Source organism: Trichomycterus rosablanca, chromosome 1 (genome assembly GCF_030014385.1).
Source record: "Trichomycterus rosablanca isolate fTriRos1 chromosome 1, fTriRos1.hap1, whole genome shotgun sequence".
In the NCBI taxonomy this organism is placed as follows: domain Eukaryota; kingdom Metazoa; phylum Chordata; class Actinopteri; order Siluriformes; family Trichomycteridae; genus Trichomycterus; species Trichomycterus rosablanca.
The window spans coordinates 63,619,173-63,635,984 of NC_085988.1; the positions used below are offsets into that span (position 1 = coordinate 63,619,173).

A 16,812-nucleotide genomic window follows, 5' to 3' on the forward strand; every position below is an offset into this window, starting at 1 on the left:
GAGGAGCCGGACCAGGATTCCTCATAACTGGTGCAATTACGACCTCTGCTGGCTGATTGATGGTGCCTGCGCAGAGTTGGGGAATAATGCTGATCAGGGTGTGGCTCTCCGTGCACAAGGCTGATCCGCATATGAACTCGCCTCGTGCAGGTGAAAATATGCAGTCGGTACTGCTCACGTGTCGGAGGGCGTGTGTCAGTTGCGAAGCTCCTCAGTTAGCAGTGGAGGGTTGTATTGGTGGAGGTGAAGCATAACCAATCAGGGTAATTGGATATGACTAGATTAGGGGATAATATTGGGGGAATAAATCGGAGAAAAAGAGATCATTAAAAAAACATTTTGTGTTTAATTGAGTTGTTTTAATATTAAAAGTAGTGTGACAAATGTGCAACAATAGAATAAGGCATTTAGGAGGGGGCAAATACTTTTTTACAGCCTTGTAGAGGAGTTGGGACAGATAGGCTTTGCCAGTTTTAGGATCAGTGAACCGAGCAGAGAGATTTAGCAGGTTAAACGTTTGCTTTTGATTGTGCGCTTGCTGGGAACGAGCTCTCTGATCTACACACTGACCCTCACTGTTCCTCTGTACGCAACGTCAGCCTTTCAGACTACATGTACTGTTCACTGTCCAGCACTGTGTGTGCGTGTGCGTGCGCTCTGTAATAACCTTCCATTGTGGGGTGAAAGGGGTTTTCTTTTATTTGCTTAATTTCAAATATTTAAGTACAAACATAAAAGATTTGGACATTTTGGACATAACCGATTGCTAGTGTAACCGAGCGTCTTTAGAGTTTGCTGAGTTTATAAAGTAAGAGATAAACTGTACATAGACAAATTACAGAGAGCAGAATACCTTACTGGCTTGCTCTTTTGAGCACAGCCTTTAAAGAGATGATCACATGTGTAGAGAAGCACACTTTTACATTGATTATGGAATCCCCAAAGGCACTCAATACGTAAACACACACATACACTGCCCGGGTCCTTTCTGTGTGGAGCATGTTCTCCCCGTGTCTGCGTGAGTTTCCTCCGGGAGCTCCGGTTTCCTCCCACAGTCCAAAAACATGCAAGTGAGGTGACTTGGAGATACAAAATTGTGTTTGACATTAAACTACCTGTCTTGTCTCAAATGTAACCAAAGTGTAAAACATGACATAAAATCCTACTGAATAAATAAAATAAATAAATATAGAATCCTTATAGGACCCACACTGACCAAATGTTATTGGAGTGGTGGATTATTCTCAGCACTGCACTAACAACATAAGCAACAGCTCCAGTCAGTAATTGTCTCCCTCCATTTACATTTTTGGCATTTAGCGGACGCCTTTATCCAAAGCGACTTACATTACAGTAGGGCTGGACGATATGGCTAAAATGTATATCACGATATAACTCCTATTTTCGGTCGATACGATATAATTCCGATATCGATATGAATAATACAAATGTCAGAAAAACTGCCAAAAACACCAAAATTGGATGGCGGTACCTGCAAACCTCTTTTCTGGTTTCTGGCAAGAAATACAAGCTGAATACACCACTGAATTAGTCCTTCATCTCTTATCAGCTATTTCATCTGCTTCTTTTTCAACTGTGGACAGTGGCAAAGCCAGACAATTTCCATAGGGGTGGCCAGACTGAGACCATTGCTCACACAGGGGTGGCACAGAAACCTTCTGTTGATGCATGCTCAATAATCCAGCTACACAAATCCACAAAGTTGAATCAGTTCAAAGTTCTTCAGACTGAAGAAGTCATTCGGATTGAGTGACGAAACGTATCTCTACAACAAACTTGTGTCCAGATGAACTGATTCAACTTTGTGGATGTCTGATACCTTATTTTTGTATGTGGCTAGTAGCTGTTGATCTAGTAGTGTTTTGGTCACTCACTCGTTTACCTATACAGGCAGTGAATGTAATGTAGAATTACATCAAGCCTAGCATAATAAACTTTTTATTTTTTTTTCTCATTTTCCCTGACAAGTGAAAAACTAAAATATAGCCTATAACCTTAACATTACGAGGAAGAATTTCAAAGATATTCCTTTGCAATACTTGATCATTTGACTGCAAACTTGTGTGTACTGATGAGACTCATCTGAACCCCAGAACATGCCAGTGTGAATGCATGGAAAACTAATTTTAATTTTCTTTCAAGAATATGACAGACTGACCAGCACTATTAAGCCAAATCAGCATTGAAAATTGACTTTACTTTTAATATCCTTCTACAATGCTGGGGCTTCTTAAAACTGAATATTTTCTGTTAAATAGAAGTGTTATTTAAATTTCATTAAATTGTTTTTTGGAAAAAAATCCCCGCCCAATTTAGAGGAAAACCGCCCAATCTGGCAACAGTGGAACACGCAGAGCCCGTTGGTGCCTTTACTCTTAGCGCGCCGCAACTAATAAGTATTATAACTTAGTATAACTACTAAGTATCATTAGTACTCAGTACTAGTACTTCTTCTGTAATTGTGTTGGTGGTTGACATTTATGTTGAGTGTATTACTGCACTGTTTTGATGGAGAACTACTTAAGGTGCGCTGTTGAATTGCGTCCCTGTGGGAACACCTGCGTGCAAAAATGCTTCCGCAAAAAAGTAACACCGGCAAAGCTGACGTAATATATATCGTTCGAATTTGTTTAAAAATCATATCACCGTTATTGAAACATTTTCTATCGCGATATACTGTATATCAATATCGAATTATTGTCCAGCACTACATTAAAGTATACAGTCTGAGCAACTGAGGGTTAAGTGCCTTGCTCAAGGGCCCAACATCAGCAACCTAGCAGTGGTGAGGCTTGAACCAGCAACCTTTGTATTACTAGTCCTGTGTCTTAACCACTAGGCTTGGCTACGGCCCTCCAAACTTCATCTGTATGGTAGGTATAGATTCATAACTAAGCAATAGACATATGTAGCAGATAGATGTACCTAATAAAGTACTTGTTAATGTATTGATATATAAATCTGTTACGATGGCCTTGTTGTTCTTCCCAACAAGCACACGACGCCCCACATTATCATTACTGTGTTTTTACTAAAGGAAGCATTTTTACGTCTGACTTGCTGGTGTTATCGGTACAAGTCCGTTCAGCGTTTGCCTGTAGACAGGTCAGATTTGTAGAGCATTGTTTATTTCTGGTGTAGATAACAGTTTCAGCATTAACCCTGTGTGTGTGTGTTTGTGTTTGTGTAGGGGGAAGTGAGGGTCAAGGCCGGATTCTCCAGCGATTCCCAGAGAAAGATTGGGAGGATAACCCCTTCCCTCAGGGTATTGAGCTGGTAAGTACAGAACATGCATGATGTAAATTATATGGCTAAAGGTATGTGGACACCTAACTATGAATTTCTTGAACATCCCATTCTCAAAGCATGAGCATTAGTTTGGAGTGGATCCTCCATTCTCACCCATACCAGCCTTAACCAGCCTCAAACTTAATTAATTCAGTCAAAACACCACTTGGGAAGTCTTGTACTAATGCAGGGTGTTTCAAAGTTTTTTTTTTAAGTGACCCACATTTTGTCCATGTTTTTTTACCGTGACCTAGACCAGGGGTCTTCAACCTGTGGGGCGCCTGTCCAGGGGAGAGCGCGAGTCCCTGTCCAGGGGGCGTGGCATTACGAGATTTTTTTACTGCTAAAACTAAAGCAATTCATTTTGTTTAATGTTATCCAGTCCAGTCTGAAAAAAACCTTAAAAATAGGGCGAACAGTGAAAATAAGTGACAAAAACAATGACCGTTACAGTACGTGTGTGTATAGTATCGCTGGAAGTGAGTCATGAGTCGATTCATTTGAACCAAATCGTAAGTTTCTTTTCTCAGTTATCCCTCCGTTTTTACTGTTATTAATGAATGTCGTGGTGTTAAATAAACACCAGCTACTGGAACATTCTGTGTGACTCGCTTACTTTAAAAAGCTCAGGCTTAATTAAACTGCTATTACCACAGAGCGGTAACCGAGTCAGACTCGTTCTGTCCGTGGAGCTAAAAGTTCTCCGTCAGTCAGAGCAGATGCGCGGTCGGCACACGGAGGGGGGCGCATGTCCGAAAAGGTTGAAAACCCCTGACCTAGACAACACATCAAGCTTGGCAATCTGGTCCCACTGTGGTTTACAATGTGTAATGTAAAGCCTCCACAGGGGGGTGTTCATGTACAAGTTCATTTTTTATGTGACTGTTAAAATAAGTTCATTTAATTATTATGATTTTTGTCCGTGAGCCGTTTTTTTGGCTCACGACCCACCTAAGGTTCATGCTCTAATGTATTGCAGTTACACACACACACAGTTACGATGTTCCAGTTCATCTCAAAGGTGTTTAATGGGGATGAGATGATGTCTCTGTGCAGGCCACTGGATTTTCTTTACACCAAACATGTCAGTCTATCCAGGAACAGAAAAGGGCCAGTTATAATTAATATTATAATTTACACACCTGCTTGCCTTTGGTTCCCTTTACACCTGAACTTAATAATTAGTTATCCACATATATTCCAGATTCCCCCCTGGGGATAAAGAAAGTTCATTTAGCTGCCCATCTGGGCCAACTGGGTGTGTTCGAAAACCTAGTGAGCTGCCTTGCTGTTTTACTGCCTACATGGGCAGCTGCCTCAGTAGAAGGGATTCTAATAAGTCATTGACTTATGAGGCAGGTTATCCGAACGCACTACTTAGACAGAGATTCCATCGGTTTTCACTTACTAAGCTAACACAGTTAGCCTCATGCCATTCAAACCAATGGGATGGGGTGGCACAATGCACTAGCATGTCAACTAACATCCGTGTACCGAAAACCGTTAAATTCGCTGACAAGCCCGAACTTGCAAATATAAACACTTGTGCAAGTTTATACAAATTAAAAATCAATAATAATTTATTTACGTTTAAAAATAACTTGTTCTTTTCTCCACACCATCCGCCACGTTTTTTATTTTTCTGTGGGAAAAATTGTGCTGCACTGAATGCTGGGATTGACTTCACCACTAAAGCAGCATCGGATGCTCTCTTGTTATTCTGTCAAAATAGCGTTCAGATTTAAGGTGCATTACTTGACAGCATTTCAAGGCATCTAAGAATTCAAACAGCCTCTTTTTCTGGAGCGTGCATAGGATGATGTAAAATGCTGTTTAAGTAGAGAGCTCACTAGGTTTTCGAACACACCCACTGTCTTTGGATTTCATGAGCACACTGGGGCAAGTCATAGTACAGAACAAGGGTATAAAACAATATCTAAGACTTTGAGTCTTTCCAGGACCACACTGACCTCAATAATTTTGAAATGTTTGTACAGCCTTGAATGCTTCCGGGCTTGGCTGTCAAGACAAATTTGGTATCCGGGCAAAGAGAACCTTGGTCAGGGAGGTTAGAAAGACCACAGTGGTCACTCTAAAAGATCTCCAGAATTCCTGTGCAGAGATGGGAGAACCTGTTGGATGGACAACAGTCTTTATAGAGCATCACTACATAAAGACGAGACGGAAGCGACTGTTCAGTAAAAGGCATATGACAGCCCGGGACTCTGGCAATATGAGGTGTAAGATGTCTCTGGTGTCATGACAAAATCCATAAACAGATGCTTCTAATCATCTGCCTTAAATCTTTCCCACTGTGAAACGTAGTGGTGGCAGCATTGTGCTATGGAGGTGTTTCTCAATGGCAGGGACTGGAGACTGGTATGAATGGAGGTACGGATGAATGCAGCCAAATATTAGAAAACCCTCAAAGAAAACCTCCACAAGAGCGCACACAAACTCAGACGTGGGTGACCCATTACGTTTCAACATGACGAGAACACTGGAGTTGTTTTGGGGCAAGATCCAGATGTTCTTGAGTCCAGACTTAAACTCCTCTAGCATCAGTGTACTGACCTAAAGATGTCAAGTGACAGATCAGATGTTCAACATTCAATCTAAGGGAGGTCTAGATCTGCGATTAAGAATGGGATAAACAGCCCAAATCCAGTTGTTCAAAGCTTGTAAAGACGTATCCAGAAAGTATTAACTGCTGCCAAATTAAAAACACATTATAAGTGATTAAGTGTAGTCTGAACAATTTCTGCATCCACGGTGGTACTTAAATCTACAAAGATCAGAGCTTCATAGGTTAAAACTATTCCAGTTGGCTGTATAAAAGGATTTTTGAGAATGTTTGTCCCATCAAATATCTTTTTACATGTATATTACATTTATGTATGTACTGTATATTACATTTACATTTTCAGCATTTAGCAGACGCTTTATCCAAAGCGACTTACATTTATGACTGAACACAATTTTGAGCAATTGAGGGTTAAGGGCCTTGCTCAGGGGTGGGGCTTGAACCGGCAACCTTCTGATTACTAGTCCAGTACCTTAACCACTGAGCTATCACTGCCCTACATATTAAAAGATTAATTAATTAATACTATCCAAAATGACAAATTAAAATGTCAATCATTTGCCACACCAAGCCTGTTTTTATTTATCATCATCTGACCTCTTGACTCACTCATGATTGCCAGCATTGTGCAGCCACTATGGCCTCATGGCCCACTATGGCTCCTCAGTCTGTGAAGGCATTTTCCACTTCAAAGCAAGAACCAGTTCATGCCAGTTTTAGTTTTGATGAATAAAATTCATTTTATTTTTGGCTTTTATGAGTCAGTGTTTTTGACTGTATGACGGATTCTCAGTGTTCTCACTTATGGCTCATGATTCGAAAAAAGTGTCGCACACTTCTGCATCATGAATGGCATACTATTCTTTAGTGCCTGCAAGGCAGCATGTCAGTAGCACTGCGGAGATTGGAACCTGAATCTCTGTAATGTTGGGCTAGTGTAATGATTCGTAAATATACTATAAGGGCAAAAAGAAGTTAACATCTGGCTGTGAGCTTGATGGACAATTAATTCCAAAACCACTATTAAAAACCAGCCTTACTATGAAGTTGTAGAAATAAAAATGTACTTATGTTATTACTTTTTCATTTTTCCATTTCATTTTCATCAACTGCTTTATGCTGGTCAGGGTCACTATGGGTCCAGTTTCACCGGGAAACAGTGGGCACAAGGCAGGAATACGCTGGACAGGGCACCAATCCATTGCAGAGTCTATATATTAGGGGTGGGTTTATAAAATCGATTTTTCGATTCGAATCGATCTTTATTTGAACGATCCGTTATCGATTCATATAAACGCGAGATCGATCTTTTAAATACGCCCCTTTTTACGGTGCACACGGAAATCTGTTACCCCCTTTAATTTCGCGTGACCAGCCAGTGTTTTTTCATGCAACGAGATCTGACCTGCACATCAGTTTAGCATGGCAGAAGCTCAAGTTATGACCACTACACAACTCTTTGCACTGATTTTCGCTCGGCGACGGGTTCGGGAGGGTTCGCTCTGCGATCAAAACTCGATGTGTGAAACAGCGAGGGGAAACACAGGGGGGAGGTTGTAAACAGGTGGTGGAGCGCAATATAGTTTCTATCAGAATACATCAGCACACGCGAGTTTTACAGTATTTCTGACCTGATCGTTCTCTACAAAACAAAATATTTATTAACCTCCAACTCACTATAGAACAAGCCATGCTGCTCGTGTTGCCAAATCCACTCAGATTCCTTTATTTCATCAGCGCACAAACTTTGATCTCTCGCTACTTGTTGATGTGCATGTTTGGACTTGGTATCATTAAACCTTTCATCACTTCTCACGTTTGTTTTCGTGACAAAACGTAGTTTTGGAGAGCAGAGAAGCTCGCCTGTGATTCCCCCTGGTGATAGATGGTGTAGTGTAAAACCCCCCATCGCCGATCAGTCGTGTAGTGTGAACATTACAGCGACCAGGTGTTAATCAGAGTGTCGTGTAGTGTAAACTTGGCATAAGCTGTTCAACAGCCAGGTGTATGTTTACATTACATTTACACTGTTGTAGCATGTCAGACATAAAATAATAATAAAAAATGAATGTTACTGTTTTCTGTTTTGGATTAATTATTTATGTAAACAAAATACACAAATATTTTTAATAATGAGTGTTCTTTGTACAGATCGTTCTCTGAACATCTGTACATATTTAAACAAAACCTGTTAATGTAACTCAAATATGCCTAACTGTGTTGAATCGAATCGGGAATCGAATCGGGAATCGAATCGGGACCTTGTGAATCGAATCGAATCGAATCGATCCAGGAAATTAGTGCCGATACCCAGCCCTACTATATATATATATACAGTGTATCACAAAAGTGAGTACACCCCTCACATTTCTGCAAATATTTCATTATATCTTTTCATGGGACAACACTATAGACATGAAACTTGGATATAACTTAGAGTAGTCAGTGTACAGCTTGTATAGCAGTGTAGATTTACTGTCTTCTGAAAATAACTTAACACACAGCCATTAATGTCTAAATAGCTGGCAACATAAGTGAGTACACCCCACAGTGAACATGTCCAAATTGTGCCCAAATGTGTCGTTGTCCCTCCCTGGTGTCATGTGTCAAGGTCCCAGGTGTAAATGGGGAGCAGGGCTGTTAAATTTGGTGTTTTGGGTACAACTCTCTCATACTGGCCACTGGATATTCAACATGGCACCTCATGGCAAAGAACTCTCTGAGGATGTGAGAAATAGAATTGTTGCTCTCCACAAAGATGGCCTGGGCTATAAGAAGATTGCTAACACCCTGAAACTGAGCTACAGCATGGTGGCCAAGGTCATACAGCGGCTTTCCAGGACAGGTTCCACTCAGAACAGGCTTCGCCAGGGTCGACCAAAGAAGTTGAGTCCACGTATTCGGCGTCATATCCAGAGGTTGGCTTTAAAAAATAGACACATGAGTGCTGCCAGCATTGCTGCAGAGGTTGAAGACGTGGGAGGTCAGCCTGTCAGTGCTCAGACCATACGCCGCACACTGCATCAACTCGGTCTGCATGGTCGTCATCCCAGAAAGAAGCTGACGCACAAGAAAGCCAGCAAACAGTTTGCTGAAAACAAGCAGTCCAAGAACATGGATTACTGGAATGCCCTGTGGTCTGACAAGACCAAGATAAACTTGTTTGGCTCAGATGGTGTCCAGCATGTGTGGCGGCGCCCTGGTGAGAAGTACCAAGACAACTGTATCTTGCCTACAGTCAAGCATGGTGGTGGTAGCATCATGGTCTTGGGCTGCATGAGTGTTGCTGGCACTGGGGAGCTGCAGTTCATTGAGGGAAACATGAATTCCAACATGTACTGTGACATTCTGAAACAGAGCATGATCCCCTCCCTTCGAAAACTGGGCCTCATGGCAGTTTTCCAACAGGATAACAACCCCAAACACAACCTCCAAGATGACAACTGCCTTGCTGAGGAAGCTGAAGGTAAAGGTGATGGACTAAACCCAATTGAGCACCTGTGGGGCATCCTCAAGTGGAAGGTGGAGGAGTTCAAGGTGTCTAACATCCACCAGCTCCGTGATGTCATCATGGAGGAGTGGAAGAGGATTCCAGTAGCAACCTGTGCAGCTCTGGTGAATTCCATGCCCAGGAGGGTTAAGGCAGTGCTGGATAATAATGGTGGTCACACAAAATATTGACACTTTGGGCACAATTTGGACATGTTCACTGTGGGGTGTACTCACTTATGTTGCCAGCCATTTAGACATTAATGGCTGTGTGTTGAGTTATTTTCAGAAGACAGTAAATCTACACTGCTATACAAGTTGTACACTGACTACTCTAAGTTATATCCAAGTTTTATTTCTATAGTGTTGTCCCATGAAAAGATATAATAAAATATTTGCAGAAATGTGAGGGGTGTACTCACTTTTGTGATACACTGTATATATATATATATATATACGACCTCCGTCCCAATGACACGGCAATCTGTGTCCTTTTAGTGCCCATCCAGGTCTGTAGCACTGCTGAAACGTAAAGATCTTGTTCTTTTCACAGTAAAATATTACCCTATGTTCAGACCGGCAGAAACGCGACAGGACAAAGCGGCCGACTGTTATTTATTTTCAATTACAGCTGGTGATTTCTGGCGACAAAAGGCGGAGCGAACATTAGCGACACTAAGTGGGCAGAGCTAGCGATGCAAAAAAGTTGATCAAAGTTCAACTAAAAGTTGATTAAAGTTGCTGTACTGCCATCACATTCCCAATTTTTTTGCTTGGCATCTGTTAAACCATGGCAACCAAACGGCCACAGGCAGTGATGATGCTTCCAGTGTGAACACGAATCGATTTTTCGTGACAAGAGGCAAAAAATAAACAGATGCAGTCTGGTTTTGTGTCGTTCATCTGTGGAATTGTCGTAAATTTTGGGTTTTGAGTGTATGCAGGGGCAAATAAGGGGTGAAAGTCATATTTACTTAGCCGTGGTATAGGTAGCACAGCGGTCTATTGTGCTAGCCCATTACCCCTAAGATTTGGGTTTGAATCTCAGCTGTGCTGTCGTCTGTCTAGGCATTTACACATGCATGACTGGCTGTGTCTGATGATGGTGTCCAAAGCCCTGTAATAAATTGGTACCCTGTTTAGGGTAGTCCCAGTGGAACCAGACCTGCTGTTACCCTGACCAGAAGAAAGTTTTTGATGAATATAAAAAACAAATGAACTTCCCCTACATGTCACATTGCTCTGTTATGCTAACCCTGCTATATAATTTTTGTTGCTTTATTTTTTCCCCCTCTCTCTTTCTTTTAGTTCTGTCAGCCTAGCGGATGGGAACTGGTACCAGAGCGACTGCCCCCCTCTTTTTTTGTGGCCGTCTTAACAGACATCAACTCAGAGCGCCATTACTGTGCCTGCTTCACCTTCTGGGAGACTGTAGAAAACCCTCAGGTAAACAACAGAGCGATACAGAAGGCAAGGTTGTTTATTATTGTCTTAATTTGCGCTAAAAGAATCAAATGGTGAAAAATACCCAGAAAACATCCAGTGAGTGGCAGTTCTGCAGAAGAAAAAGCCTTGGTGCTGGAAGTGGTCAGAGTAGAATGGCCAGACTGGCTTAAGGAAGGACCAGGAAGACGTTGATACTTTAAATAACCCAAAATGTAGCGTTATAGTCACTATTGTTTAATTACATTTTGGGATCTGTTGAGGAATTCAAGGTCCAACAGTAGCAACTTGCTGGTGGTGGGCCTGAACAAACAACATTTGGACCTCTAGCCCAGTAGCTTAACAGCTAAAAATACGGCCTCTCTAGCTTACCCTACCTTTTCAACAAATGACAGTCGCAAAGCTGTTAATACCATAATACACTTTTCCTGTCAGTACTTTCAGATTCCCGTATTTTGTAACACAGTCTTGGCACAGTGACTTGGTGGGTAACACTGTTGCTTCACAGCATGAAGGTCCTCGGTTCGATTCCCAGGTTGAGGGGTCCGAGTCCTCTCTGTGTGGAGTTTGCATGTTCTTTCCCAGTAATTCCTGGAAAAGTGACAACCCTATATATATATATATATATATTTATTCATTTATAAAATTATCTATTAATTCATATGAAATTAATAATTGAAGTTATTAAAATGATATTAAATTTCTTAATTCGTATAATTTTTTAAAAATGTTTTTGTTTTCTTTATGCTTTTTCTCCCCTTTTTAGCGCGTCCAATACCCAATTGTATTATGCTTCCTCTCCACCAATGCCGATCCCTGCTCTGATTGATGAGAACGAAGCTAACCCATGCCCCCTCCGACATGTGGGCAGCATGCTGTATGCATTTTATCACCTGCACTTTGACGAGTGCAGCTCAGCGTTGTGTACGGAGAGGACACACCCTGAGAGCACTCTTTTCTCATCTCTGTGCAGGCGCCATCAATCAGAGGTCGTAATTGCACCAGTCATGTGAGAGAGACTCCATCCGGCTTAGTCCCGCCCATATCTGAACAACAGGCCAATCGTTGTTCATGTGGCCGCTAAGCCTTAGCCGGTAGGCAGAGCTGAGATTCGATACGATGTATTCGAGATCACAGCTCTGGTTCCAGCGTGTGTTTTTACCGCTGCGCCACCTGAGCGGCCGTTAATTCGTATAATTTAATATTTATAAGTTTATATATTTATACTTTTTTTTTTTTTTTTGTCATTTCGGCCAATATTCAAGAGCACTGGTGAAAATATTCTACTAATAGTAGAAAATACTACAGGCTGGATCAGGCTGTGCTAAATATGGTGTGTTTGTTTCGTATTTGCAGAAGAAAGATCCCAGAGAGGCCGATGAAGACGAGAGCCCTGAACTCGTGCAGCCCGCTCAGCTCTATGCCCCCAAGAGCCTGGTGGTGGTGTCCCGACTGGACCACACAGAAGTCTTCAGGGTAAGCATGCACATCAGATCACACCACGCTACATCTCACCACAACCTGGTCCTTTTAAGGTGGAACTGAACTCTTACTGTATTGCTCTGTGCAGAACTGCCTGGGACTCATCTACACGGTGCATGTGGAAAGCCTTAACGTGCCACTGGAAACAGTTATCGGGAACCTCCTGACCTGCATCATTTCCACAGCAGGAGGATCTCAGGTGAGGATCTTTCTGTCTCTGTGAGACATGCACATACTTGAGGTGTGTGTACCGGTCCATGCAGCTTTCTCAGCATGTCAGCAGGAGGGCATCACACATCAACATCAAAGCTCTAAAACATAGCCAGTAGCTGATGATCTGATTTCATGCTAACAGGTTAGGATAAACATTTTAACTGGGATCTCTTAGAGTGCATTCTCATGAGAAGTGTTTTGCGATGCAAATCTACGCCTTGTTCAGCGATTGGCTTGAGTGGTGTGGTAAAACATCAAGGTGCGAATATGAGACGAATCTGCATTTGTGTGGAATAACCGTCAAGTCCACTTTAAAAGCATTAACATACATCTATGTTTAGCTGTACAGTGGAACCACGATTTAACGGACTAAAGGGGGGCGGGCATTGGTCTGTAAAATGTTATTGTCCGAAATAGCATTTTTTTTTCCCAGGGTGTGCAAAAATATATGAAAATGCAGCACTAAGGTCCACAAAAGTGCTAAACATGCATGTGTTTCATGCACATAAACAGTTAAATTAGCAACGGAAATAGATATGTAAATATGTAATGTAAAACCTGTAATCAAATATTAAATACATATTGGATATAAATATATATTAAATATATCTAATATTAAATACATATTAGATATAAATATATATATTAAATATATCTAATATTAAATACATATTGGATATAAATATATATTAAATATATCTAATATTAAATACATATTAGATATAAATATATATTAAACATATTTAATATTAATTACATATTAGATGTAAATATATATTAAATATAACTAATATTAAATACATATTATATATATATATATATATATATATATATATATATACAGTGTATCACAAAAGTGAGTACACCCCTCACATTTCTGCAGATATTTAAGTATATCTTTTCATGGGATAACACTGACAAAATGACACTTTGACACAATGAAAAGTAGTCTGTGTGCAGCTTATATAACAGTGTACATTTATTCTTCACTCAAAATAACTCAATATACAGCCATTAATGTCTAAACCACCGGCAACAAAAGTGAGTACACCCCTAAGAGACTACACCCCTAAATGTCCAAATTGAGCACTGCTTGTCATTTTCCCTCCAAAATGTCATGTGATTTGTTAGTGTTACTAGGTCTCAGGTGTGCATAGGGAGCAGGTGTGTTCAATTTAGTAGTACAGCTCTCACACTCTCTCATACTGGTCACTGAAAGTTCCAACATGGCACCTCATGGCAAAGAACTCTCTGAGGATCTTAAAAGACGAATTGTTGCGCTACATGAAGATGGCGAAGGCTACAAGAAGATTGCCAACACCCTGAAACTGAGCTGCAGCACAGTGGCCAAGATCATCCAGCGTTTTAAAAGAGCAGGGTCCACTCAGAACAGACCTCGCGTCGGTCGTCCAAAGAAGCTGAGTGCACGTGCTCAGCGTCACATCCAACTGCTGTCTTTGAAAGATAGGCGCAGGAGTGCTGTCAGCATTGCTGCAGAGATTGAAAAGGTGGGGGGTCAGCCTGTCAGTGCTCAGACCATACGCCGCACACTACATCAAATTGGTCTGCATGGCTGTCACCCCAGAAGGAAGCCTCTTCTGAAGTCTCTACACAAGAAAGCCCGCAAACAGTTTGCTGAAGACATGTCAACAAAGGACATGGATTACTGGAACCATGTCCTATGGTCTGATGAGACCAAGATTAATTTGTTTGGTTCAGATGGTCTCAAGCATGTGTGGCGGCAATCAGGTGAGGAGTACAAAGATAAGTGTGTCATGCCTACAGTCAAGCATGGTGGTGGGAATGCCATGGTCTGGGGCTGCATGAGTGCAGCAGGTGTTGGGGAGTTACATTTCATTGAGGGACACATGAACTCCAATATGTACTGTGAAATACTGAAGCAGAGCATGATCCCCTCCCTCTGGAAACTGGGTCGCAGGGCAGTGTTCCAGCATGATAATGACCCCAAACACACCTCTAAGACGACCACTGCTTTATTGAAGAGGCTGAGGGTAAAGGTGATGGACTGGCCAAGCATGTCTCCAGACCTAAACCCAATAGAACATCTTTGGGGCATCCTCAAGCGGAAGGTGGAGGAGCGCAAAGTCTCGAATATCCGCCAGCTCCGTGATGTCGTCATGGAGGAGTGGAAAAGCATTCCAGTGGCAACCTGTGAAGCTCTGGTAAACTCCATGCCCAGGAGAGTTAAGGCAGTTCTGGGAAATAATGGTGGCCACACAAAATATTGACACTTCAGGAACTTTCACTAAGGGGTGTACTCACTTTTGTTGCCGGTGGTTTAGACATTAATGGCTGTATATTGAGTTATTTTGAGGGAAGAATAAATTTACACTGTTATATAAGCTGCACACAGACTACTTTTCATTGTGTCAAAGTGTCATTTTGTCAGTGTTGTCCCATGAAAAGATATACTTAAATATCTGCAGAAATGTGAGCGGTGTACTCACTTTTGTGATACACTGTATATATATATATATATATATATTAAATATATCTAATAGTAAATACATATTAGATGTAAATATATATTAAATATATCTAATATTAAATACATATTAGATATAAATATATATTAAATGTATCTAATATTAAATACATATTGGATATAAATATATATTAAATATATCTAGTATTAAATACATATTAGATATAAATATATATTAAATATATGTAATATTAGATATAAATATATATTAAATATATCTAATATTAAATACATATTAGATATAAATATATATTAAATATATCTAATATTAAATACATATTAGATATAAATATATATTAAATATATCTAATATTAAATATATATTAGATACAAAATTGCCATGTGTGTGTGTGTGTGTATATTTGCCCTGTGACGAATTTGCACCCACCGTGACCCTGACCAGGATAAAGCAGTGGTAAAAGACAATGAACGAATTTACTCAATGAATTTACTTAAAAGGCAGATAGGTGTGGTGCATTATTCATAAAAGCACAAAGACTCGTTGCCGCTCAGGTGGCGCAGCGGTAAAAAGACACACGCTGATACACCGTATCGAATCCAGCTCTGCCTTACCGGTCCGAGGCTGGGTGGCTATGAGCAACGATTGGCCGGTTGCTCAGTTGGGGGGCGGGACAAAGAACCGGATGTGGGTCTCTCTCTGTCAGAATGCGATTGCGACCTCTGTCGGCTGATTAAGAGGCGCCTGCACAGGGATGGGAAAGGGTGCCCTTAGGGTGTGTCTCTCCGCATGCAACGCTAGGTGGCGCCAAACTCATAAATGTGTGGGTGGCAAAGATGCATATGGCTTGCTGCTCATGTGTCGGAGGGGATATGGGTTAGCTTCGATCACCTCGGTCAGGGCAGGGTTCGGCATAGACAGAGAGGAAGCATGATGCAAAAATTGAACAATTGGATGCGCTAAAGGGGGAGAAAAAGGGGAAAAAAATTTAAAAAAAAAAAAAAAAAAAAAAAAAAAAAAAAAAAGCACAGAGACTCTCAAAGACAAAGTTGTAGAACATGCCTGCTATATTATGTCTCTTATGTACATCCACTGGTCAGTATATTAGGAACACAGATGGATTCTATAGGGGGACTAAACGTTCCTTTGAGATTTTGGTCCATGGTGACATGACTGCATTATGTAATTGCAGCAAATCTCCTACTTTAACTCATTTTGAAGGTAAAATGAAATCTGGTGACTGGGATGGCTATTAATGTACACTGAATTTATAGTCATGTTCTTGAAACCAGTTTAAGATGACTTAGGGACATGGTGCATTGTTGGTGAACTGGTGAATCATTAGATCTTGCCATGTGCATGCCACCCAGTATAGTCACTATAGTCATAATTTTCTGTCCGGTTTCAGTGAGAATGTGCCCATTGTAGCCTTAAATTCCTGTTCTTGGACGACTGGTGTTAAACCCGATTTTGTAAAACCTATTCTATAAGTTCTTAAACCCTAACGCCCGCCTCCGCTCCTGTATTAACCTCGCTGATTGGTTGGTGGTACAGATGCCGCTGCGGAAGCTTGGCATCCGGCCAAGTCTCCAAGCGGAACAGCGATCCATTGGTTGATCCTATTGGAGAGTGACAGAGGGAGGGCAGGCACAAGAACGCAAACAGATGACACAGAAGAGCGTCCAATACTAATAATAATCATAATAATAATAATAATATTCTGCCATAATATGCTTTCCACTCAGCTTGGTGGGAAGGAGTGTTTTTTTGAGTTATTTGAGTCAGTTTGAATGATCTCTTTTTGGCTTCTCTCATCAACAAGGTGTT

The 16,812-nt window shown here is 41.0% G+C and overlaps 1 protein-coding gene across 4 annotated transcripts in view; it reads left to right on the forward strand.

The window, feature by feature from the left end:
* Positions 1-16,812, forward strand: part of sbf1 (SET binding factor 1) — a 126,799-nt gene that overhangs the window by 49,446 nt on the left and 60,541 nt on the right. For all 4 annotated transcript variants that reach the window (XM_062994732.1, XM_062994745.1, XM_062994733.1 and 1 more), the window contains exons 2-5: positions 3,212-3,297; positions 10,691-10,828; positions 12,182-12,301; positions 12,396-12,506. In XM_062994732.1, the coding sequence (XP_062850802.1) occupies positions 3,212-3,297; positions 10,691-10,828; positions 12,182-12,301; positions 12,396-12,506 (455 nt within the window). The remainder of the gene's footprint in view (positions 1-3,211; positions 3,298-10,690; positions 10,829-12,181; positions 12,302-12,395; positions 12,507-16,812) is intronic.